The sequence below is a fragment of the Pseudorasbora parva genome, chromosome 25 (genome assembly GCF_024679245.1).
Source record: "Pseudorasbora parva isolate DD20220531a chromosome 25, ASM2467924v1, whole genome shotgun sequence".
Classification (NCBI taxonomy): domain Eukaryota; kingdom Metazoa; phylum Chordata; class Actinopteri; order Cypriniformes; family Gobionidae; genus Pseudorasbora; species Pseudorasbora parva.
In genome coordinates, this window is record NC_090196.1 from 21,497,209 (window position 1) to 21,521,781 (window position 24,573).

The window sequence follows — 24,573 nt, forward strand, 5'->3', positions numbered from 1 at the left end:
TTTATCAAAGGCTCAACTTGCTGTAGTATAAGGTATAATTCACACAAACACAAATTGACAAATGTAGGCTACCACAAATGTAAACTCTGTCATCATGTACTCACCATCATGTCAGGTTTTTTAATTCAACTTCCAAACACAAATGAAGATATGAAACCTAAGGGATTTAGCCTATGTCACTCCATTTTTAAAGTCCATTCCTCTCAAACTTAAAAGATGCCAAGAACATCATAAATGTATGTAAAAATAACTAATCAAGTGTCTAATTCAAATTTTCTTTAGTGTTCAAGTCTTTTAAAGAGACACAATGGCTTTATGTGATGAATATATTTAACACGACGTACATACTGTAGTAAACACGGATGTTCAAATGATTGCGTGACACGCGAAAACAACATGAGAGAGAGTAAATGCAGAATTAAAATTCTTGGATGGGCTAAACGTTTTAAACGTTTAAACTTGCGGTCATTCTGACGAGCTTTCTTGTGATTAGAGCTGTGTTGGATTGCATTGATCATCTGAAGTGCGCATGCTCCTCAGTGAGAGCGCAAACATTGTTTAAAGCGACACTCCACGAAGTCAAAGCGCAAACACCATTTAAAACAGCACTCCTTAGTGAAAGTGCAAACATTTAAATCACCAGATCACATTTAGTTTTAGTAGTATGATTATTCAAAGCATTACAGATGGTTTATTCTTACATACTGCATTAATAGCGGGAGAGGCAGGGCATATCAGGCATGGGGAGAGATGCTGCCTGCATTGATAGAGTGAATAATGGGTGAGGGAATAAAATTAATGTTTAGAGTTTCAGTGACGTTATTACATTAATAATCTTATTACATAGAATCATACATAAACTATACATAATGTTGAATATAATGTATAATAATGCAATGGGGGAATATTTGTGGGTCCTGATAATAAAACACAAATAATAATATATAATAATAAAAAAGTACTGAAGAAATTTTTTTTGGCTTAAAATATCGGGATACATAGCCTATCGTGACTTCAGTATCGAGATACATATCGATTCGAGACACGAGTGTATTGTTACACCCCTAATATATATATAAAATAAATGACATTTTAAAATGTATTCAAATAGAAAATATTTACAATATTACAGCTTTTTTTTTTGTATTTCTAATAACATAAATGCAGCCTTGGTGAGCAGAATAGACTTCTTAAAAAAAAAATGTATATCACACACATATACATACATACATGCATATATATATATATATATATATATATATATATATATATATATATATATATATATATATACATACATATACACACATACATTCATATATATATACACATATATACATACAATATCGGCCAAAAGTTTGGACACACACATTTGTAATGTTTTTGAAACAAGTTTCTTCTGCTCATCAAGCCTGCATTTATTTGATCAAAAATACAGATTTTTTTTTAATATTGTGATACATTATTACTTATTATTACATATAAATGTTATTTATTCCTGTGATGCAAAGCTGAATTTTGAGCATCATTACTCCAGCCTTCAGTGTCACATGATCCTTCAGAAAGCATTCTAATATGATGATTTACTGCTCACGTTGAAACAGTTGTGTAAAAAAATTTTTAAAATAAAAATAAAATATCGGGATACATAGCCTATCGTGACTTTAGTATCGAGATACATATCGATTCGAGACACGAGTGTATTGTTACACCCCTAATATATATATAAAATAAATGACATTTTAAAATGTATTCAAATAGAAAATATTTACAATATTACAGCTTTTTTTTTTTGTATTTCTAATAACATAAATGCAGCCTTGGTGAGCAGAATAGACTTCTTAAAAAAAAATGTATATCACACACATATACATACATGCATATATATATATATATATATATATATATATATATATATATATATATATATATATATATATATATATATATATATATATATATATATACATATACACACATACATTCATATATATATACACATATATACATACAATATCGGCCAAAAGTTTGGACACACACATTTGTAATGTTTTTGAAACAAGTTTCTTCTGCTCATCAAGCCTGCATTTATTTGATCAAAAATACAGATTTTTTTTTAATATTGTGATACATTATTACTTATTATTACATATAAATGTTATTTATTCCTGTGATGCAAAGCTGAATTTTGAGCATCATTACTCCAGCCTTCAGTGTCACATGATCCTTCAGAAAGCATTCTAATATGATGATTTACTGCTCACGTTGAAACAGTTGTGTAAAAATTTTTTTTTAGGATTCTTTGATGAATAGAAAATTCAAAAGAACAATATTTATCTGAAATAAAAATCTTTTGTAACATTGTACTACCATTTAAATGTTTTTGCTCTGTAAGAATTTTATTTAATTATTTTTTGGGGGAAAAGAACTTAAAGAAATTAATACATTTATTTAGCAGGAATGCATTAAATTGATCAAGTGACAGTATAGATAATGTTGCAAAAGCTTTATATTATTTCAGATAAATGCCGTTCTTTTGAACGTTCTATTCATAAATAGGTCAGTATATAATATATATTTTTGTCTATGTCTTAGTTTGTCATTACCAAATCAATCTAAGAGAAACAGGTGTCACAACACAGTGACTTCCTGTGCGACATATGAAATAAGCAGGGTAAAACCAGCGCATATAAAAAATATGATAATGAATTCAAGAACAAGTGTATTGAAATAAGGTTGTGAAATCTTATTCGCGACTGCAAAATATTTCTCAAGTTTACATGCTTGAAAGGCCAAATGCATGCTTCATTTGTATAGCTGTCAGCAACTGAAATGAAAGTCATAAGTGTCATAACACCCCTTTAAATAATCATATCACCATCACAGAGTGAGTGGGTGGAGACGGGGGGACATGTAAGGACAATGGGGCTGATAATGAAGCACTTTAAATAATATATTTCCAGATGTAATAATGTGCGACGGTGTTAGAATATTCCGTACCAGTTTCTCCTCTGAGAACCTTCTCCAGAGCCACACCTTTCTCCTCCAGAGCTCTCTGCTTCTCCTCAACTTCCTCCAGTTGCCTTTGGATTACCTGCCAATCATGCCAGACAACCTGAATATACCTTGATTAACTGGAATATATGCAATTCATATGTATGTTTTTTAAGTAGGCATATTTTGCAGTCAAATATATGGGCAAATGTCCTCAGAAAGAGGATAAAGGGATAAACCCTCTGTTTTTTTTATTCTAAAAATTCAAAAATAAGTGTTACGCTAACAAGGGTTATCACTCTAGCTTGATATTTATTCATTACATTAATTGGAAAACAATAGCACTCTATAGTGTCTCATTTAATTGTATAAATGTGTTTGTGTGTGGCATACCTGAGCCCTGTGAAGTCTTTTCAGCTGATCTCTCTTGGTTTGTTGGGCCGCTGTTTTGTCCTTTTTCTTCTGTGAGGCGCCACTGTGAGTCTTTATAGCAAATAATGAACAATAAAGTGATGGTTGAAACTGGGCTTTGTGTTTGAAATTTGTAGAAGATTGCACACACAGTTGGAATATCATTAGTTGTTTCTTCGAGAGAAAGAAGCGATGTTTACCCTTCGTGAGTTTGGTTCCTGTTCCTCCTCACTGGATGAGTTGGACTCCTGTTGATGTTGTTGCTGAGCAGAATCTGTGGATACAAACCACAATGTATATTTTAGGTTGATGGAGAGATGGACGGACGGACAATAATAAAAAATGTTAATTACCATTTTATGTCATAGCACATTAAAAAGATAGGGATTTATCAGTCAATAAATAAGTAAATAAAAAATAAATGTACATTATCAACTGAAAATCATTAAATAATATAAATATAAATAGTATTAGTAATAAATAATAATACAAATAAATTATATTGGGTCAAGGCACATTTAAAAAAAAAATATTAGTCAATAAATAATGAATAAATAAATAAATCCGACATGAGCTAAAAATCATTAAATAACAACACAAACGGTTAATTATTATTTTTAGGTCAAGGCACATTTTTAAAAAATAGGGATTTATCACTCAACATGGAAATAAACAAATAAACAACAAATGTCGACCGATAAAGAAACAAACAAAAAACTGACTTCTGGATGATAAAATCAGAAGTGCTGAAATGCTAACTTGTTTTGGCCTAAAAAATGATGTCCTCCCTGCAGCACTATAGTGTTATGCTTAATATGAATGTAAATGTATGTCAGCAAGATTTGTGCATCAGAATCAATCCAATGTCCATATGGAATGCATTAGTCCATTACATTTATGAATCTGTATTACGCTGTCATCAAAACATTGTGCTGCCAACAACGTGGTATGAATATTTTGATGCATCACAAGATTAAAGTGCCGTGTTCCACAGTTACCTGACTATTGCATGCAGGGAACATAATGAAAGCTGGTAGGAGATTATAATGTAAGAGATAAAAGTGCTGCATATAATAACAGTGAAGTTGACGGAAGCAGCACGACGGGTTAGTACGTCCGTACGTCATGCGCTATCATGACTATAATCACTTGGAAATGAAGAGCGTGAAAACAAGCGCTGATGTTCATCATCTAGGGTCAAGAAAACAGTCGAATGCATGCATCTTGAGGAAGAACATTGTTTTGGTTGAGCGTCGGCTCTGCTTCGAAGTTTGGTTTGAAGACAAAAAACGTATCAAGCACATTGTTCCCTCACCATTCCTGATTTCTAGGACTCACTCACGTCTCACATATACATGATGCTCAGAAGACCGAATATGTTCCTTCAGAACATTCTAACTCTTACACTTCATGCTTTTCTTTATCATTTTAATTTGATGATTTAAACTACTTCTAAATGGCAGAAGTGTCACTTTAACCTGCACTTACCTTTGTTTCTAAACCTGGAAAGAATGTTCAAGATGTCTTTCTGGTTGTCTCCTCTGCTCTTATCTGCTCCTTCGTTCCTCTTAATGCGCAGGGAGGAGAAGAAATTGAGTTTTCTGGGCGGCAAGGAGGCTATGTCATCTTTTGTGCCTCTGAGGGTCTTCGAGCCGAGAGTCACTTGCTCCAGTAACATCGTGAGCTCACTTTCAGTCCTCGCTCTCGATTGACTTTCATCGGTAGTCATGCGGATACGTTCCTCATCCTGGTTGCTCTGAATGCTGTTGCCAAACAAGCCGCTGAGGTTGAAGGACCCCTCGGACAGCGGCCTGGCTTTCAAAGGTCGATTTCTCCTGAGGACCACAGGGTTGCTCCCTTTGCTAGAGGAGAAGGACTTCCGGAGACTGTTGGCCCACTGTTGGAGACCAAGGAGTGGAGGAGTGGGCTCAGGTTGGGGACGGCTTGGTTTTGGTGGAACTTCTGGTCCTGGTTGATTGTTTTGAGGATTCGTAGAGGTGCTTTCATGTTGTTGCCCTTCAGAAGTTGAGGACGTTCCAGGAGCGGGAGTGGTTAAATCCCAGTTGAGCAGCTTCTCCTTCTCAGATAAAGACAACGTGAGCAGCTTTTTGGGGCTGAAGGAGTTCGCCTGTGTGGGAACGGCTGTGACCACAGGCTCTGGAGAGGAAGTGCTGGGTTTTGTGGATTCAGTATGAAAATGTGCACGATATAGAGGGATCTTTGGGATCTCATCAAGGGCTGTTGAGTTCTTGTCCTCCATTAGGGGGCATTCAGACTCTGTAGTCTGTGTTGCAGGCTTTGTTGGGGAGAGCTGTGTGAGAAACGATGCAAGCTTTAACGGTTTATGGATATAACAAATAAAGAACAGTGACAAATCAAACTATTTACACACTATTTCTGTGAATTTAGTCCAAGAAACCACCTAACAGCTGAATGCAATGACTGATCGTTCGGAGATAGACGTGATGACAGAATGACAGACAAAAAAAACTAAAATTGTAAATCTGTTTACGGATTCATGGATCTCCTCAAAGTCTGAGTCTTCATCTTCTTTGTCAGGGGCTTCAGTCTTATCTTCTGGTTTTCCACGGTGAAATGTTTTAAGCAGGACGAGGGGCAGGGCTGAGTGAGGAAATGAAAGAGGGGAATGAAGATAAGTAAAAAAAAAAAACCATGAATAATGATTAAATAGATAACAATATTCATGTTATCTATGTTGAGAAATTGCTACCTAGCTTAAAATGTCTGTACATACATCACAAGCACAAACTATTTTGAATAATAAATTATTAATTATTTATGTGATTATTAATAATAATAATAATAATGCTGTATTTTATAAAAAACAAAGGTGTTATAAAAAGTTAAAAGTTAATAAAATTAATGAATAATGCATAAATAATATGAAATATATAATAAAAAAAAGAATCATACTAATGTTGAGAAATGGCTACCAATAAAATATCCATACAGCAACAACACAATTTATTTCAGAGCTAAAGTAATAAATGATTAATTTATTATTATTGTTAAATCATGTAATAATTATAATAATTATATTAACAATAATAATAATTCAGTAACTTTTTAAAATTAGAAACAACAGTGAAATGAAAAGAAAAAAAAATATTATTAAGCAATTTCTACACAGATAGCAGGATTATTTTATATATATTTTAAGAATATCTGTACATACATCACCAGCACAAAATACTTTTAATAATCAATTATTATTTGTGTTATTATTAAATCACATAAAATGTAATAATAATAATTCAGTATTTTATGGTCAAAAATAAAGGTATATATATATATATATATATATATATATATATATATATATATATATATATATATATATATATATATATATATATATACCATCATATTTTCATATTTACAATAAGTATTAAAATTAATCAGTAAAATAAAATACTGTTTTCAAAATTAGAAACTAAATAAATTGTGAAATTCAGCATTCAATTTGGGTAAATACACTCATGATTTATAATTCATCTATTTTGGCCAAGTTATACTTATGACATTGTAAACGATGGCCAAATTATGTTAATAACTACATTGTATGGTCTCAATCAATAGCTGTGACAGACCAGCAGCGCCCTCTAGAGAGAATGGTGGATATGACCAGCATCAACAAAAGAAATTCGTTTAATGTAAAGTTGTCACATCAACTATTTTTTATACCGCAGCCGGCAGAGTTGCGCTTTCAGGTCAGTCATTTATTTCAATGCTAAATATAAAAAAATTGAGCTCTAATAATGAAGAACATGTGCTCAGGCGTGACCAAAAGCTGCATTAGCTTTTATAAATAGAACATGACGCTTGATATTAAATCCAGTGAGGATTAACGAACACATGAATTCAGAATCAGATTAGTGCAAGTGTGGCAACTGACATCACAGCCACTGCAACAAGCAAGGTTAAGTGTGTTCAGTCAAAAGAGACAGAGGGGAGAGACTCATTATTCGAAACTCTTTAACAACCTTGAGCCGAAAAATAATTCAACATATATAGGCTAGAAACTCGTGACTGGCAACACAAGCTCAATGGGAAGGAAAACACTCCGGCTATGTTTGAAGGTTCCCATGCGATTGCTTTTTCATGGAACACTGGAAGAATGACACTTACTGGATCGAATTTTCTTCCTCCAGAGGTTGTTTTTGTTGCCGATTTCTCCTTTGGCGGTGGAGTGTTTCACTGATGACAAGAGGAAATCAAAATGAACACTTAAAGTGACACGGATCATTTAATAACTGATCATCAACCTCATTCAAAAGACAGACAAGAACCCGACAGGAAACCTAGAGATAAACCATGGTTTCCAAAAATCATGCCGTTCCACTATTTAATAGTTCAAAAGTGTACGTGTAACTTTTACACACTAAAGCTGTGCTTAATGTTTAAATGACAGGGACGGGGCCCCTCTGAAGTGTGCAAATACATTTTGGGGCCATTGTAAAAGGCAATATTATGAGAATCTCTGAAAATATAACAACCACAGAGCTTTTCTCTGACCTTTCTGCAGTGGAGAATTGGGACATGCAGGAGCAGGATCGGGCTTTTTAGATGAATCTTTCCATTCACTGAAAAAAAATATGCACATAAAAGACATGCAGTATTAGACAGGCGTTTTTCTAGCTTTCACACAAATTGTTATTATTAATTATATTATTTTATTATGATTACACAATCAATAATAATAATAATTAATATAATATTAATATAATTAATATAATTATGTTAATAATTATTATTGTTATTAATGTTAAAGTGGAAAGAATACATCTCATACGGGCCGACAACAGACAAGTCCACATTTTATAGTTCCTTGTTAAACAATCAATGAATGAATATTATGAAGCAACCTCATGTTTTTGAGCCCCGTTGAGTCTGAGAGGGCCTGCACCTCTGAACTCTCAGCTGGAGCGCTGGGGTTCATCTGATTCAGAGCTCTGGAGTCGGACTCGGCTCCTGCGGGGTCCACGCACACACACACGACAAATTCATAAACCGGAACCCCTGCTATCATGCTTTCTATGTTGAGAAATGACTGCGGACCTTAAACATATTTGTACATCACCAGCACAGCTAGTAATAATAATACATTTATTAATTACATTTGTACTTTTATTATCATCCTTATCATCATTAATTTTTACAACCACATAAATTAATTATTAATATAATTACTTAAATGCATAAAGTAAATTAATAAAGTAATTAATAAACTGATTTGAAGTTTGCATTTTATTGATGTAAATCAAAGCAATTTATTATTGTTCTTAATGGTGATAACAACAACAACAACAATAATAATAATTATTATTATTGTTATTTTTATTATCATACAAATAATTATAATATTATAATAAAATACAAGTTAATAATTATTATAATGACGTAAACTGATAAAGTAATTCAATTAATAATGTATTAAGGCTGTGTTGTAGTAATAATATTTATTAAAAATATGAATTTCTTATTTTCAGCAAATTAATAACGTGATTAGATGAATAGTTGATTTGTTATGTGGTGGTGGTGGTAATAATAATAATAATAAATACATTAATAAGGTATTAGGTGGGATTAATAATAATACAAATAAATAAATAAATGTGAAAGTCAATAAAATAATAATTTATTATTCATCAAATGGTCTTATTAATAATAATAATAAAAGTGAATAATAAATGGTTATTAATATCATTATATCGTAGTAATAATAATAATTAAAAAAAATATATATATATATATTATATATATATATATATATATATATATATATATATATATATATATATATATATATATATATATATATATATATATATATATATATATGAATTATTATTATTATTATACCAATAAACCCCATATTCCTAGAGGAGGACACTTTAAGACTAATTTATAACTTATAAAATGTACCAGACAGACTTTAGTTAATAACTTTATTGAAATGGCTTGTAAAAGCTGAATTCCTGTTTGAATGACAGTATGATGTCATTGAAAATGTTCATTAGATGATGGTATGTGTAAACACATGCCTAAATATGAACTAATTTCTTATCTTTTATTTAATGTCAAATAGACACTATAACCTTGAGACACACTCCTTTTATACAGTATCAATACGGTTTCTATTCTTTACTATTTAGCTCTCTTTCCCTCTAATACACTCCATGATTGTCATTCATATACATTCTGAATACATTTTGTGTGAGTGTCAAATGAGTTAAGGACATAGCAAGAGGTCTTTAAAGATGTTTTCATTAATTTTTTCACCCTGTGAACTTTTTTATTTTTTTTATTTAGGTTTTAATTGAGCAAGATGTGTGAAATTAATAAAACAAATTCACTGATATGAATAAATTCAATTAATTTAACCCTCATGCAAGGACATTTTAAGAGCTCGATAATTTTTTTTTCATTTTCCAAATTTACAGTATTATCAAATCAATCTCAACAGAACATGGCAGTTAAAAATCTTGCCTTTTTTCATGATTATTCTGAATCATTTGAGTTCAAAATAGGAGGTAGTGCAGGACCAAAAAGCAGATAAAAGGACAGGATAGAAAAGACCCAAAAGAACCAAGTTGAACAGGACTATACAAGAATTCAGACAAATTTAAATGGGTCTGATGCATGTACCAAAACATATTTAGACCCCCCAAAAAAGTAGACGTTCCAATGCTTTGTGAAGTTAAAAAGTGTGGGGGGAAAATCCAGGGAGGGTTATATATGTGAATCATTATGGGTGCGAAATATCTGGCAGAGGGTTATTGAGCTCTCAACTGTGATAGTTGTGTTATATTTCATATTAATTGCTTGCTTGGCTGTAAAATATTGGTACAGAGTTTTTCATCATTGCACTGATGAATACAAACACTTTGGGACGGCTGTGGGTTACACAGAGAATCGGCAGACAAAAAGGCAGAAACAAACTTTTAGAGTTAAAAATTGATTTATTTTATGTGTACAGGCTTTAAATATATTATAAATTAAGATAGACATTCTTTCATTGTGAAATATACAAGAAATAGCAAGCTTAATATTAAAAAAAAAGAAGCTTAACCTCAAAGGACTTAAAATTGTGCAAAACTTAAGTCTTCTTATATGACGACCTCAGTTTGTTTTTTAGGAAAAGGAACAAGAAAGTGGTCTTACATGGGATTGGGATAGTAAAGCAGCCTCTGCAACAGAGAGGACAAAACATGGAGAGAAACAAGAAGGGGGGTTACTTTACGGGACGCAGCGAGCTTAACAAGTGCATTCAAAAAGCATGCTGGGACAGTCAAGCGTACAAGTGCATTTCTGTTAGTAGCTCTGGGTACGTACAAACGTAATAGCGTTTTTTTGTGAATGTTTGTGACTTTTAATTAGAAACGTTCATACATTAGACCCATGCCTCATTCACAATAGTGGGGTTAGTTAAGGGATATGCAGGGAGCCGGTGCGAAGCGAAACAACCCGATCACCTGACCCATGCAGGCCAATCGTGTTCCTGCTCTCACGGTTCAGCCAATCAGGGGTTGGAGCATTGGAAACTTGAAACAGACTATGTATGATGTGGACAGGATGGGAAGAATGAAATATGAAGAAAAAAGGAAATTGAGAGAGAAATGGCACTAAACTCATCGGTGGATTTTGCAGAAGAACTATAATTATGCATAAGCAGTACAAAGACACTGATAAAACAGTGACAAGAAGGAAAAAAAAAACATTTTTAAAGCTTTACACCAAACATTTAGGGGAATTTTTGAACACCGTTAGGTTAAACAACCCTATTCACGGTGTTCCCAAAGAACATTTTATCCACTTTTACATAGCAAATCATCTGCATTACATCTCAGAGAAAGCAAAACAAAAATTATTGTACCCCAAAAGGTTGTAAACAACAAAAGTAGCGAACATTTCAACAACAACAAAAAAAGATAAAGCCTATCATGTGTCATTGAAATGCATTTTAATACTGTTTGGCATTTCCATTGCACATAAGGGGAGATGCAAATCTTAACGTTAACTGGCAGTTTCAAGCAGTTAGAATAAAGCGGCAAACCTTTCTCAGTTAAAGTGCTCTTAGTTTATCAGCTTTGGATCTTATGTTTGTCATTCAGAGGAATATACGATCACTGAATTACTCTTAAACCCTGTAGGCCAATTAAGTTGCAGCTTAAAGGGACAGTTTACCCAAAAATGACAATCGTTCCAAACCTGAATGACTTTCTTCTTCTTGAATGTTTCCACTTTTGTTGTGCATGCGATGACAGTAAAAAAACAACACTGGTTTCCATTGACTCTCGCTGTATGTACAAAAACACTTCACAAAAGCAAGAAAGTCAAACAGGTTTAAAACGACACGAGGGAATGAAAATGACAGAATTTATTTTTGGGTGAACTGTCTCTTTAAGATGCTCAACAAAATCCAGCTTTTTGTACAAAATCACTTAAGACTGTAAAAAGTACCAAGAAAGAGCTAATATTATAGGCAGATATACTAAGCATCGCAGTGTGCGGGACTGACCCGGTCTACAGAGTTTAAGAAGCCCCTCCCTCATCAGTCCAGCAGTACCGAGGCCTCTTTAAGACCTTCAGAGCCTCTGGTAATGCTCGAGTGACTACATCATGCTCACTGGGGAGGGAGCGATGCCCTCACGGCTCATCTGGCCCGTGATCTCATGCAGCACGTATATGAAGGGCACACCCAGACTCAGCAGCTCATAAAGGAATACATAGTCCTCCTGGCGCTCTCTGATGTGTAGCCCTACGGCCCGGGCCGCCTTATACATCCAGCGGGCAAGCTGGCGGGGCGAACCGAACAGTGTGCGGCCCACGTGCAGTGGCCAGTGTAGACGTTTCCTAATAAGGGAAGTCAGGGTACCTGAGGGCTGGCCGTGGAGGCCGTCAGGGGCCGTGTAATCTGAACTAGCGCTGGACGAGGGTCTGCTGCCTCCGTTGATCTGTGTGATGTAATAATGAGGATGTAAATAAACAGAAGAGGACAATAACATTTACAATACACTAAAAGTCACTTAACTATTATGTAAACAGACTTCTATTTTGGATGCGATTAATCGATCGCCCAGCACTAATATACAGGCACACACACATAAAAAAGACACAAAAAAAATATAATAATAATATATATATATATATATATATATATATATATAAATATATATATATATATATATAAAATATATAGTTACCTGTTTACATTTATAAACACACATACATACATATACATATACACATATACATACACATATACATATACATATATATACATATATATATACATATATATATATATATATATATATATACATATATATATATATATATATATATATATATATATATATATATATATATATATATATATATATATATATATACACACACACATACATATATACAGGTTTTCAAACAGTCAGTTATACAGTTTAGAGTTCATTATATATCCATTTTTGACTGAATTCTGCAAACAGATTTATTGTTTTTTGTTTACATTACACAGCATAATTAGTTTTTTATTTTGTATTTAATAGCAAATGAGTTGCACACAAAATTACTGACATTTAAGTGAACACTAATGTTATTGTTGTAATAATAATAATCTACATTTGTTAATATAAAAATATAACAAATATAATAACATTACCTCTCTTCTTTGGTGCCTACTGCTGATTTTTTGCTGAGAAAAGTGCAGCTTGCAGTAAAAAGTGCCTGCAAGAAAAATGACAAAAGTACACCGTTTGCTCCATCCAACACCACAGCAGTCTAACGAATAAAAATGTCATTATAAATGCAGTCCTCACGAATAACGTACCTTGGTTGGAGTCAAAGGCATGACCACCCAGACGCAGCGTGCAGCCGCAGACGTTACAGCGGAAACACTCTCTGTGGAAGAAGTATCCCTCCGCACTGAGTCGCTCCATTATGTACACGCGCTTCTTACAAAAGTGACAGACGTCGCTGCCGCCCAGACCCTGAGGAAACTCCTTCCGCATGCTGGTCTGAAACACAACATCATTTATGCAATTATGGGGAAAGGAATACAACACATTTTGCTGTTACAAATACTGTTCTGACACACTAAGATTATCAAATCAAAATGTACTGCGTTTATAAAGCACCTTAAAAACAGTGTGATAGTATATGTGGATAAATTAAAATACAAAGAAATAGATAAAATAATAAAAGATAATACGTTAAAAAAGGGACAGAAAAATAATAAAAGCTCAAATAAAACGGAGTATTTTGCCATATTACTAGCACTGATCATCTGTTTTAATGGAAAAACTAGCTAGAAAACCACTTTGTCCTTGAAGTAAAAGATTACAGATATAAGTTAGCAGGCCAATGCCACACTGTGCAATCACATAAGGGCATGATATTTAGTTCATGAACCAAAGCATGATGCATTTTCCTTACAAAAATGAGCCGAAAAGCTTTGTGCTTCGAGCCAGATACAAAAATATATTTTACCGCCCCAGATTCTGCACACCTTCTGGCCTCTATCTGTGGACAAAGACTCTTAACTACAGAAAATGTCATTTTTGTGGCCGTCAGCAAAAGAACATGCAGTTTTACAGAGCTTCTTTCCACTTTCTACAGATCACAAGATTTGAGCGCATCAGTTTACATAAAAAACAACAACTGAGAAATGAAAGAACAACTCATGACGGTGGCGTTCATCTTGCGGCGGTAACTTTGCAATACAGACCGAATCTTTGTTAGGGATTTAAAATTCTGATTCACATAAAAAAAGACCATCAAGGCTTCTCTTTATTTTTGAAGATTCTGTAGCCCGAAGAAACAACCATGTCTCTTAAACCTGATCATCTTGTTCCAGGACATGAGGTGCTTACCAGCGAGAGGGTAAAAGGGTTGTTAGGTCTGTGATCGGTTTCATACAAGATGGCCAGGGTAGCTGCTTTAACCCCAATGGCAGAGGAAACCTTCCCCACAGTTCTCTAGCAATCAGTAGTGAAGAGATGATGAAAAGCGAGGAAAAAAGAGAATAGAAAGTAAATGAAAATGCAAATCAGGAAAAAGAAAAGTGGAAAAACTATAGGGGAGAGTAATTTTGTCACTGGTCAACTTTTAGGCTTACATCGTCTATGGCCCTATTTAATGATTTTCTACTAACTACATAATATAGAGACATGATATATTATATAGAAATATCAGTCGTTTTTACATCCATCTCATTTCTCTATGTTATTGGGACTAAATCTTAAAAATTCCTATGCATTCTCAGCAAACAATGCTACATAAAACACCGACTGTGTTTTTCAAGCATTTCAATGCTTCATACCAAAAGTGGTGTTCCTACAAAGGAGCAAGATGCTTATTATACAATGTCAGGCATGGAAATCATGAAAAAAATGCGAGACCTGATCCTAGTTATGACTTAGGAGTCATTTCATTTTCTGACTCATTCAAAATATAAAAGGAAAACATAACTGCTTTAATAATAGCAATGCAAGGTTATGGTCTGTTTATTGTTTTGCTTTTACATCATTTTTTTATTCAGGCAGCAGTAAGGACGTACAGCCACAACATCAGCTTGAATACCTGTTTGGAAGGGTCAAGGCACTCTACACGTCTGATTTCAGAACGATCTGCGAGTTTATCATGGTTCAGCTGTGTTTCTGATTCTTCGCTGCACTGCAACCAATGGGAAAATGCTTTTCAACATCAAATGCTTTCAGGGTCTATCAGCACAGTGCTTTGAATCACAGAATTCAAAAGATCAGTTTGTTATTAAAGTGTTTATGCAGTCTAAAACAGGAGAGCTGAAACGACCAGCATCGGTATTATCATCTGAGGTTTTACCTGCTCGTGTTGGACTGAAGGAACAGGAGACAGACGACAGGAGAGAGTAGAGCGTTCTGTGATAGTGTGGACTGAGAACATTTTAGAAGGAGAAGAAGAAACAGCAGAAGGAGTTCCATCTGCCTGTGAGAGGAGAGCAGAAAGACGAAAAATAATAATAATAAAAAAATAATCTCTAGATTATTTAGACACTTAGTTATCATAGCTAATACTACACTATTGTATAAAATAGTATATTGTTAGAAATAAATACATAAATGATATTTATGATGATTAGTAGTAGTAATATTTTATTATTACCGTGTAACTATAATTGAAATGATACAGTATTACTATAGTTAGTGTTATATTACACAGATAAACGCTACTACTACAATAAATAATAATAATAAACAATTAGTTTAATTTTAAAGAGTGTAGCTTTATATTAATACTAGGACTGTCAATTGATTAAAATATTTAATCGTGATTAATCACATGATTGTCATGAGTTAACTCGCGATTAATCACATTTTTATCAGTTGTAATAAATGTATCTGAAATTAATTTTTCAAGTTTTTAATACTCTAATCAACATGGTATGGAAAAAGAAATATGCAAGCTTTATGCAAATGTATGTTTATTATTAGTGAAACCATACTCAACAGAGCATGAAGACTAGACATGTATCCATGGTCAGATGTTTTAAGTATTACTACTGAAATATACACACATAAAACACTACTACTACTTCTACTACTACTGCAATAAAAAATAAAAATAAAAATTAACAATTAGTTTAATTTTAAAGTGTTGTTATTACAATCACAGTAATAGTTTATTAATAGTATTCTAATAGTAATAATTATGCATCTTAATATAATCATATTGGTCTTGACTCCACAATAATACATACTAACATTCAAATTAATCATTTGATACTATGCACTTTTTTTATATAACTAATCTATGTTGACCCTTCCCTTAGCCCACCCTTACTATCAAAACCGGTCCCTAACTGTGTTTTTCAATATAACTTCAATAGAACTACATTATACTTATTTTTTAATGTAAGTACATAGTAGTTAAGGACACTTAATATAAAGTGAGAAATAAAGTAGAGAATGAAAAAGTGAAAAATAAAGGGAGAACAGCAAAGTGGCCAAACGCAACGTGCCTACCGTATGCATTCCTGATTAGTTCTGCTGAAATGAAAGCGTGCTGACCAAACAAACCATTCTGCATTTTTTTCTGCTTCAGTTGTTGAGCTCAATAATTATATAAGTCAGGATGAAAAAAAAGGTCGGTGTAAATAAAGCATGTAGAAAAAAAACAGAACACCGGATGCTGGTGTATTTAAGCCCTTGTTCCGCTGAAGTTCTTACAAACTGATGAGGTCAAGTAAGGGCAAACTAACTGAGCAGAAACGGAACAGTCCGAGATGAAATGTTATGGATATAGAGGCTATTTTCAGTCAAAGACCAAAAGCACTCAGTTAGTTCACGGCCATTGAAGTTGTGTGAACGCACAGCATGCTCCTGTATTAGTGAGGCACTACTGACACGGGACACTCTTTACTTTTCACCTGAGGTTGAGGTGGGCTGCCAGTGAACAGGCAGTTCAGTTGCTGAGCTCGCTCTTTAATGCTCTTTTTCTTGAACTGTCTAGTTAGTTCAGCTTGCACTTTTCTCTGCAAATGGTTTGCAGAGGAGACCAAAAGCATCACAAAACAGAAAGGAAAACCATCAATATCTGTAGCAATAAAATCAAAGATTTTTCACAATAATATTCCTGATTCCGCATGTGATTTCAAATGGGAAAAAGAGATCTAGAGGCTTTCCATGCTCAATCTGAGAAAATAAAGAGATGGCAGAGGTAAGAGATCTAAGATAAGAGATTAACTTTATTATTCCAGTAAGTTCTGGCTAATATTATTTGGGTTAATTATATATATTTAAAGAATTCATCCAAATTAATTTCTTTTTATGCATTTTTTTACAGGTGGTTTCCAGGGAGTTACTATGCAGTTCCTAAACTGTTTCAAATGGTCTTTTCCAGAAATGTAATATGTTTGGAATTGGATTCATGCAGCATCACACCATTCACCTGACTGACTTCCTCATCCAGCTTGTGGAGGCATTGCAACATCCCTCCCAGAGCTGGTGTGAATGACGGGAGTGAATCTGAGGGGTCCGCCGTCGATGAGGGCGGATGAGAAACCGACTGGAGCACTTTGAAGGGAATGTGAGGAGATCTGGGACGAGGCTCTCTGGTTTGATAACTCGGGGGAATTTCAGTGTTTTCGTAGTTGGACTGGATTTCTGTGTGTTCGTGGCTCTCATTCCGTGTGTGAGATTCAAGAAGTCTTAGATAAGGAGATGGCTGAAAGGACACAGGTGACAATTTAAGAAAAGTTTAACTTGATTCAAATTACTAGGGATGCATGAAATCCGAGTGCTATTTTAATTAGTCCGAGTGCCAAAGTTATCATATTGGATATTTTTTGTTTGTGCTTATTTGCTCTGTTTTTACGTTTAGTGAAAGAGTAATAATTTAGAAAACAATTTTAAATTATTACATAATTTAATGACACTTAAATATAATCTCAAATCTTAAAATGAAACCACATGCTGTGATGCTCAAATTTACTTGTAGCATCAATTAATTTTACTTTTAAAGTTTATATATATATATACATGTACATACATATACACACACTATATATATATATATATATATATATATATATATATATATATATATATATATATATATATATATATATATATATATATAACACAACAAATTCATTGTTGTAAATGTAAACATTTAAAATGGAATTATTTGATTAAATTTGATAGAAAAATTTATTAGACCACTTAACATTGAGAAATCATTTTTTTTTCCAGAGCTATATATGGCTTATTGGCTTGTGTGTGTGTGTGTGTGTGTGTGTGTGTGTGTGTGTGTGTGTGTGTGTGTTTGTTTTGGTGACATTTTAGGACACCAATGTGTATAATGACATGGGCATGACGGGTATTACAGAAGAGAGTGACTTATGAGGACATTTCCCCATCTCCCCACTTTTCAAAAGGCTTCTAAATCATACATGTTCATTCAAACTGTTCTTGAAATGTATGTTCTAACAAGATCAAAACACATGGGTTACTATGATAATTTGAACAACATCCCTGTCTGAAAATTTAGTTCTAACCCTATCCCTACACACAAATTATCCCAAAAATCAGAGGGAAATGATAGGGGAATAACACTAATGTTGAAGCATCCAGGTGCTAAGCCTAATCTTGACAAACTGTAAACTTCTCCCTCAAATCTGATTGGTTGATTGAAATGTGCTTGGCGAAATCACGTTCACCAGACCACATTAATGACATTAACCCTGATTTACACAAGTAGGACATGTTGCTGGATCAACATCCACTAGACCGACATGGAATAAATGAATACGGGAAAAACACATGCAATGATTGATTGGTAGGAATGTTATTCAAGGAACAATGTCGATCCAGTGACGCGGTCTACTCATGTAAATCACGTTGTGTTGTGGATGTGTGTCATATCAGCAGTGGACACACACATGGAATCAATACACTGATGCATGTGATTTTGGGTAACGCGGAATGATGGATGTTGCACACGCTGGCTGAGCATACCTGCCATTTTGGTTTGTTTTGGGGCAGAGAGGGTGTGGGCTGGCTCTTAGGTTTGGCAAAGCGAGGGTTTTCAGTCATGTCCAGAGATACAGGCTTGTCAACAACAGAGTCAGTCTCAGATTCAGACTAGTTTCGGTAACATTGCACCAGGGGAGATAAAAGAGAGAGAGAAACAGGACAGAAAGAAAGATCAGAGGAAAGCTGTAAGAGCCACAGAAAAAAAGGAAAGCAAGCAAGTCAAAAAGCCCATTCATATCAAGAACGATAACTATAAAAGAATAACTATATTACAATCCATACCAGCAGACACGTTCTGATTATTCTGAGCATGCGCTTCAGTTTTGCTGTCTGCCATTTTAAATGCTCGAGCACTTTAAAGTCTGGTCGATTATTATTGGCTTATTTATATTATAGTTTCTCTCCGCCATTATTGTTATATTTGTCGTGTGGAGTGGACTGATGTTTTTTAATATTTAGAACTATACCTTTATGGTTATAGTTATCGTCCTTAGGCCTTTAAGAGCAGCACAACTGAACAAAAAAAAACTTTTAAACTTCTCAACTGCACTGCAAAGAAAGTTCAGTACTGTAGATGTGCATACTCATTATGGAGTATTAACACTCCATGAGTGACCTACATCCTTTAAGCCTATAATTGAGGAGCCATGGCATTTAATGGCCACTACTAATCTCAAAAGAAAAAAATGGAGGGGAAAAGCAGACTTTGTGAAAAAACAAAACACTGCATTAAAGGTAGGGTACCCAATTTCAGAGTGGCTAGCAATAGCAAGATAGCTTTGACACATGAGAGCCTCTCTTCATAGAGCTCTCTAAGGGTGTACTCACACTAGGCACGGTTGCCATGAACCAGGCCCGGGTACAATTGTCCAACTGAACCGTGCTCTGGCCCATCTCTTCCAAGCGGGCCAGGGCTGGCTAATCGAGCCCCGCCCCGGCACGGTTCGGAGCACTCACACTAGTCAAACGAACCTCACTTTGGTGGTCAAACGCACTCAGGCATGGTTCAAACTGGCTAGTGTGAGTACACCCTAAAACCAGGCCTCCTCCAAAACACATGAACACACAGCAGAGTCTGCAGAGTGCCACAAGACTCTGTTAAACCTCATGTCTCAAAGCACATAACATTACATAAAATTATGATTGTAACCAACTTACAGAACTCTAGCCCCACCTGACAGCTGCAGAAATCTACCTTTAAGGGATTTCAACTACAGTCAAAACATAAATTCTTCTGATTTCAGCGTTTCTCTTGAAAAATACTACACATACTGTATAAAAATCTGTATCATATCTACATAAAATATCAGTCAGATACCCTAAGAATGATATTCTATTTTGCTGACTGGTATTTTGATAAATTTTAGGCTAATTTTTGATTTTTAAAAATGACAAACATCTGACACTTAGCAGACTCAACACTTTACAAGGTTTAACTGTGTTTAATTTAAAAAATGATTTGCATAAATATGCAATTGTTCATATTCTTTTTTTATATATAAATAAATATACAATTATTATTCATATTTTCTTATAATACACTAATAAATATTATTAACATAAATCTAGATTAATAAATGCTATAAAAGTATAATAAATGTATTTATTATGATACTTAATGCATTAACTATGGTTAAAAAGTCAACCATAATAATAATAATAATAATAATAATAATAATAATAATAATAATAAATTTTATTTATAATGCACTTTATATTAAACAAAATCTCAAAGTGCTACAGAATTAAAAAACAATCAACAACAATAAATAAATAAGTAAATTAATCAAATAAAATAAATAAAACTGAAAAATAAAATAAAATGAAGTAATAAGTCAATTAAAATCTCTGCTAAAAAGGTGGGTTTTAAGACCACGCTTAAAAGCATCTATAGTCTGTGGAGTCCGCAGGTGGTCAGGGAGAGCATTCCACAGACTGGGGGCTGCAGAGCAGAAGGCCCGATCTCCCATAGTACGGAGATTGGCTGTGGGAGTTTTAAGGCGATACAGCGAAACAGAGGTTACGAGTGGCTGTTTGTGTGGTGAGGAGTTCCTTAAGATAGGAGGGAGCATCACCATGGATGCACTGGTGGGTAAGGAGAGAGATCTTGTACTCGATCCTGAACGACACAGGAAGCCAGTGGAGTGATTTTAGAATGGGGGTGATATGGTCGTATTTGCGCACCCTCATGAGGATCCTAGCAGCGCTGTTCTGAATACACTGCAGCCTCTGGAGATTTTTGCTAGGGATGCCAATAAGGAGCGCATTGCAGTAGTCCAGCCTGGAGGAGATAAAGGCGTGGACAAGCTTCTCCGCATCAGCCAGTGATAGAATGGGACGAAGTTTGGCAATGTTTCTGAGGTGGAAGAAGGAGGTTTTACACAGGTGTTTGATGTGCGCTTCAAAAGTAAGCTGTGATTCCATTCTAACCATACTGCAGTGTTACAGATCCACACAAACTAAACAGACATGTAACAAAGTAACGTCACAGAATCCAAATCTTTTTCAACCAATAGCCCACCAATCTTTAAAAAAAAAAAAAATTCCCACATTCACAACATTAATCTTGCACACACTGTCTTTGATGACCGGACCACCAAAAGTCATGTTTTGAAATGCACCGTCATGCATCCAAATCAATATCTTTATCTTGGTCTGTGGTGCTCAGATTTTGCATCTGATGAACCAGAGGATTTACTTTCACTGCACAAAGACAGGTATTCAAATGGGATTACAGGCATGGTTAAGAGGCCGGATTAGATCTGAGATCCCATGCTGCTCGTTCTTATGACTCCAGAGTATCGCTACCACATGAGCGGTTTACGGTCTACGTTTCAAAAAAAGTAAAATGACCGACTAGAAGAACAAAAGATAGCCCCAATACCCAACAAATAGGCTCAATATACATTCTGTTATTATTTTAGCAGCTAAATCTTAGAAGATCTTAAGAACCATAGATGTAGTAATGTCCCCTGCTGATGGACATTCTGCTTTAAATAAAGAAAAGGTGAGATGTGGAAGCTGTACCTGTCTGCGCAAACCAGAGATTGGCGCGTTCTCCTCAAACCTGGCCAGCAGTTGAGTTGCCATGGAGCGCACTTTATTTTCCTTCTGTTCCTCTCTCTCACCTACAGGGGGCGCACTCTGATTGGACATTAGCTAGGAAAAAAAGAAGCAGACCAATTAGGGGAAGTAAAGCAATAAACTGAACATTTAGAAAGAAAACACCAAAAGACCAAGTTAACATACATCCTCCAGGTGACTGCTGGCCTTCTTCCTCTTTTTGTTTGAGTCATTGTCTTCCAACTTCTTATCAACCTTAACATAAAGAAGTGGTATTGTATTTTACATCATTAGGGTTAGATGTAGGTTCAGTTTACATTGGTTAAAGGGATTAATGTCAGAGAGGAAATGCTACCTTTGGGATTCTCTTCCGTGGCAGTGCGTTATTTATCGAGTTGTAAAGAGAGTTCGCAGTTTTTGATGAATAGTCTTCATTATTTGCATCAGTCTCTTTGGGTACACCTGCAAACAACACAATTTTTAAACATTATACTTTATGTATTATGCCAATGAAAATAAAAAATAAATACTACGCCTTTACTACACAAATTTTAAATAAACAAGATTCTTATCATTTTTACACTCAGAGGCCACTTTATTAGGTACACCTCTTCAACTGCTTGTGAACCCGGAAATCTAATCTGCCAATCCCATGGCAGCGACTCAATGCATTTAAGCATGCAGACATGGTCAAGATGATCTGCTGAAGTGAGCATCAGAAGGTGATTTAAGTGACTTTGAACATGGCATGGATAATGCCAGACAAGTATTTCAGAAATTGTCCTGGGATTTTCACCCAAACCATCTCTCATCTTAGATCAACATTGAGACTGGTGGGCCCTTTTGGGCTTTGGGCCCCTTATATCAATTGAGCATCGTTTAAGCACTATAGCCTACCTGAGTATTGTTGTTGAGCATGTCCATCCCTTTATGACCACAGTGTTCTAATGGCTACTTATACTGCAAAAATCAAATAATCTCTAACAGGTTTCTTGAACATGACAATGAGTTCACTAAACTCCAACAACCTCCACAGACCTGGGTAGGGTTGCACCTGTCGTTCCTAAGTTCTTTATTAAATTTGAATGTAAAGTCCACACTAGAGGCTTAGTAACTTCTAGCTAGTTTTTAACTAACTCTGTACTTTTTTCAGTTGCACCATTTGATCTTAAGGCAGAACGTAGCTTGTAGGTCATAATCTCTCCATAAAGTAACGCATAGTTGCATTATATGACACAGAGCAGAAGTTGGGTTAAAATGCTCTGAATTTCAGCTTATCCTTCATTATTATAACTTATTTTGCCTCATGTAGGGTAACAAACGGTAAACACACATTTCCATTAAATACGATAATTAATTATGAATAACTTAAGTGATTTTATAAATAACATTCAGAAGCATTCAGTATATGAAACAACATTAATAAGGATCAATAAATAAATATTGAAAGAAAACAAAAAAAACATAAGAAATTACTTTTATTGATTATGACTCACTTTTATTGATTATGACTGATTTTATTTGACATCATGACAACACGATGGGACAGATGCACACACACACAGATGTTTCGCATGGGTTCATGTTAAAGAGCCGCTAACAAAGTAATCTATTCACATAAAGTTTTCTCTCTTAAAATATAAGTGTAAATGTCAGCATTACGTGTAAAGAACTTTCATGTAAAACAAGAGCTTATTGTGCAGTTCAGTCTGTCTACTATTATTCTAACCGTTACTCCTGATCGGAGGCTTCCGTAAATATTTTGTTTATGCGTAGATTTACACTTCAACTAAATTTAATGGTGCAACGCAAAAATATTTAGTACTGCATAAGTTGTAACTTAGTGCCTATTTACGTCAAAACTAGGCTAAGTTGTAACTTAGTGCCCATTTACGTCAAAACTAGGCTAAGTTGTAATTTACGCACAGCTGGTGCAACCGGCCACAGATCTCAATCCAGTAGATCACCTTTGGGATGTGGTGGAACAGGAGATTTGCATCATGGATGTGCAGCCGAGAAATCTGCAGTAACTGTGTGATGCTATCATGTCAATATGGGCCAAAATCTCTGAGGAATGTTTATCACCTCGTTGAATCTATGCCACAAAGAATTAAGGAAGTTCAGAAGGCGAAACGGGGTCCAATTCTGTACAAGCAAGGTGTATCTAATAAAGTGGCCGGTGCTTGTTTATGTAATAATTTTAAGTTATATTATGTTATATTATATTTAGTTATTATTTTAAGTTATATTAAGTTTTTAATATATATTATAGATAGTTGTGTAACATATGCACAAATCTATAAAAAAAACACAGCAAAACACATTCTACCTAGTAAATACATTGGCTTGAACCATTACTGAATGATGATAAAATAAAATAAATGCTTAAAGGAAATGTAATAAGAATATTTTTATATTCTTGCAAGTTGGAGAATGCTCAGAACCAGAGAGCATGTGTACAGCAGATGCTCAAATGCACACCATAGCTGACGCCCCACCCGCAAGTTATATCTGCAATGCCAACATTTTTAAAATACCTTATTGTAAGTCATGAAGAATGTGCAACATGCAC

The 24,573-nt window shown here is 34.4% G+C and overlaps 1 protein-coding gene across 4 annotated transcripts in view; it reads right to left on the bottom strand.

The window, feature by feature from the left end:
- The window catches only part of mical2b (microtubule associated monooxygenase, calponin and LIM domain containing 2b), a 64,487-nt gene that overhangs the window by 7,988 nt on the left and 31,926 nt on the right, over positions 1–24,573 (bottom strand). For 2 of the 4 annotated variants that reach the window (XM_067436124.1, XM_067436125.1), the window contains exons 14-33: positions 22,357–22,463; positions 22,188–22,256; positions 21,966–22,097; positions 18,921–19,046; positions 17,353–17,628; positions 16,832–16,936; positions 15,268–15,390; positions 15,007–15,099; positions 14,298–14,402; positions 13,256–13,442; positions 13,088–13,152; positions 12,305–12,383; positions 8,292–8,397; positions 7,942–8,009; positions 7,555–7,623; positions 5,918–6,027; positions 4,894–5,716; positions 3,606–3,679; positions 3,388–3,477; positions 3,001–3,094 (exon numbers count right to left, since the gene is read on the bottom strand). In XM_067436124.1, coding sequence (XP_067292225.1) covers positions 3,001–3,094; positions 3,388–3,477; positions 3,606–3,679; positions 4,894–5,716; positions 5,918–6,027; positions 7,555–7,623; positions 7,942–8,009; positions 8,292–8,397; positions 12,305–12,383; positions 13,088–13,152; positions 13,256–13,442; positions 14,298–14,402; positions 15,007–15,099; positions 15,268–15,390; positions 16,832–16,936; positions 17,353–17,628; positions 18,921–19,046; positions 21,966–22,097; positions 22,188–22,256; positions 22,357–22,463 — 2,901 coding nt within the window. Of the gene's footprint in view, positions 1–3,000; positions 3,095–3,387; positions 3,478–3,605; positions 3,680–4,893; positions 5,717–5,917; positions 6,028–7,554; positions 7,624–7,941; positions 8,010–8,291; positions 8,398–9,842; positions 10,617–12,304; positions 12,384–13,087; positions 13,153–13,255; positions 13,443–14,297; positions 14,403–15,006; positions 15,100–15,267; positions 15,391–16,831; positions 16,937–17,352; positions 17,629–18,920; positions 19,047–21,965; positions 22,098–22,187; positions 22,257–22,356; positions 22,464–24,573 lie in introns of those variants that run through there. The other 2 variants (XM_067436126.1, XM_067436127.1) reach the window with 2 other exon arrangements.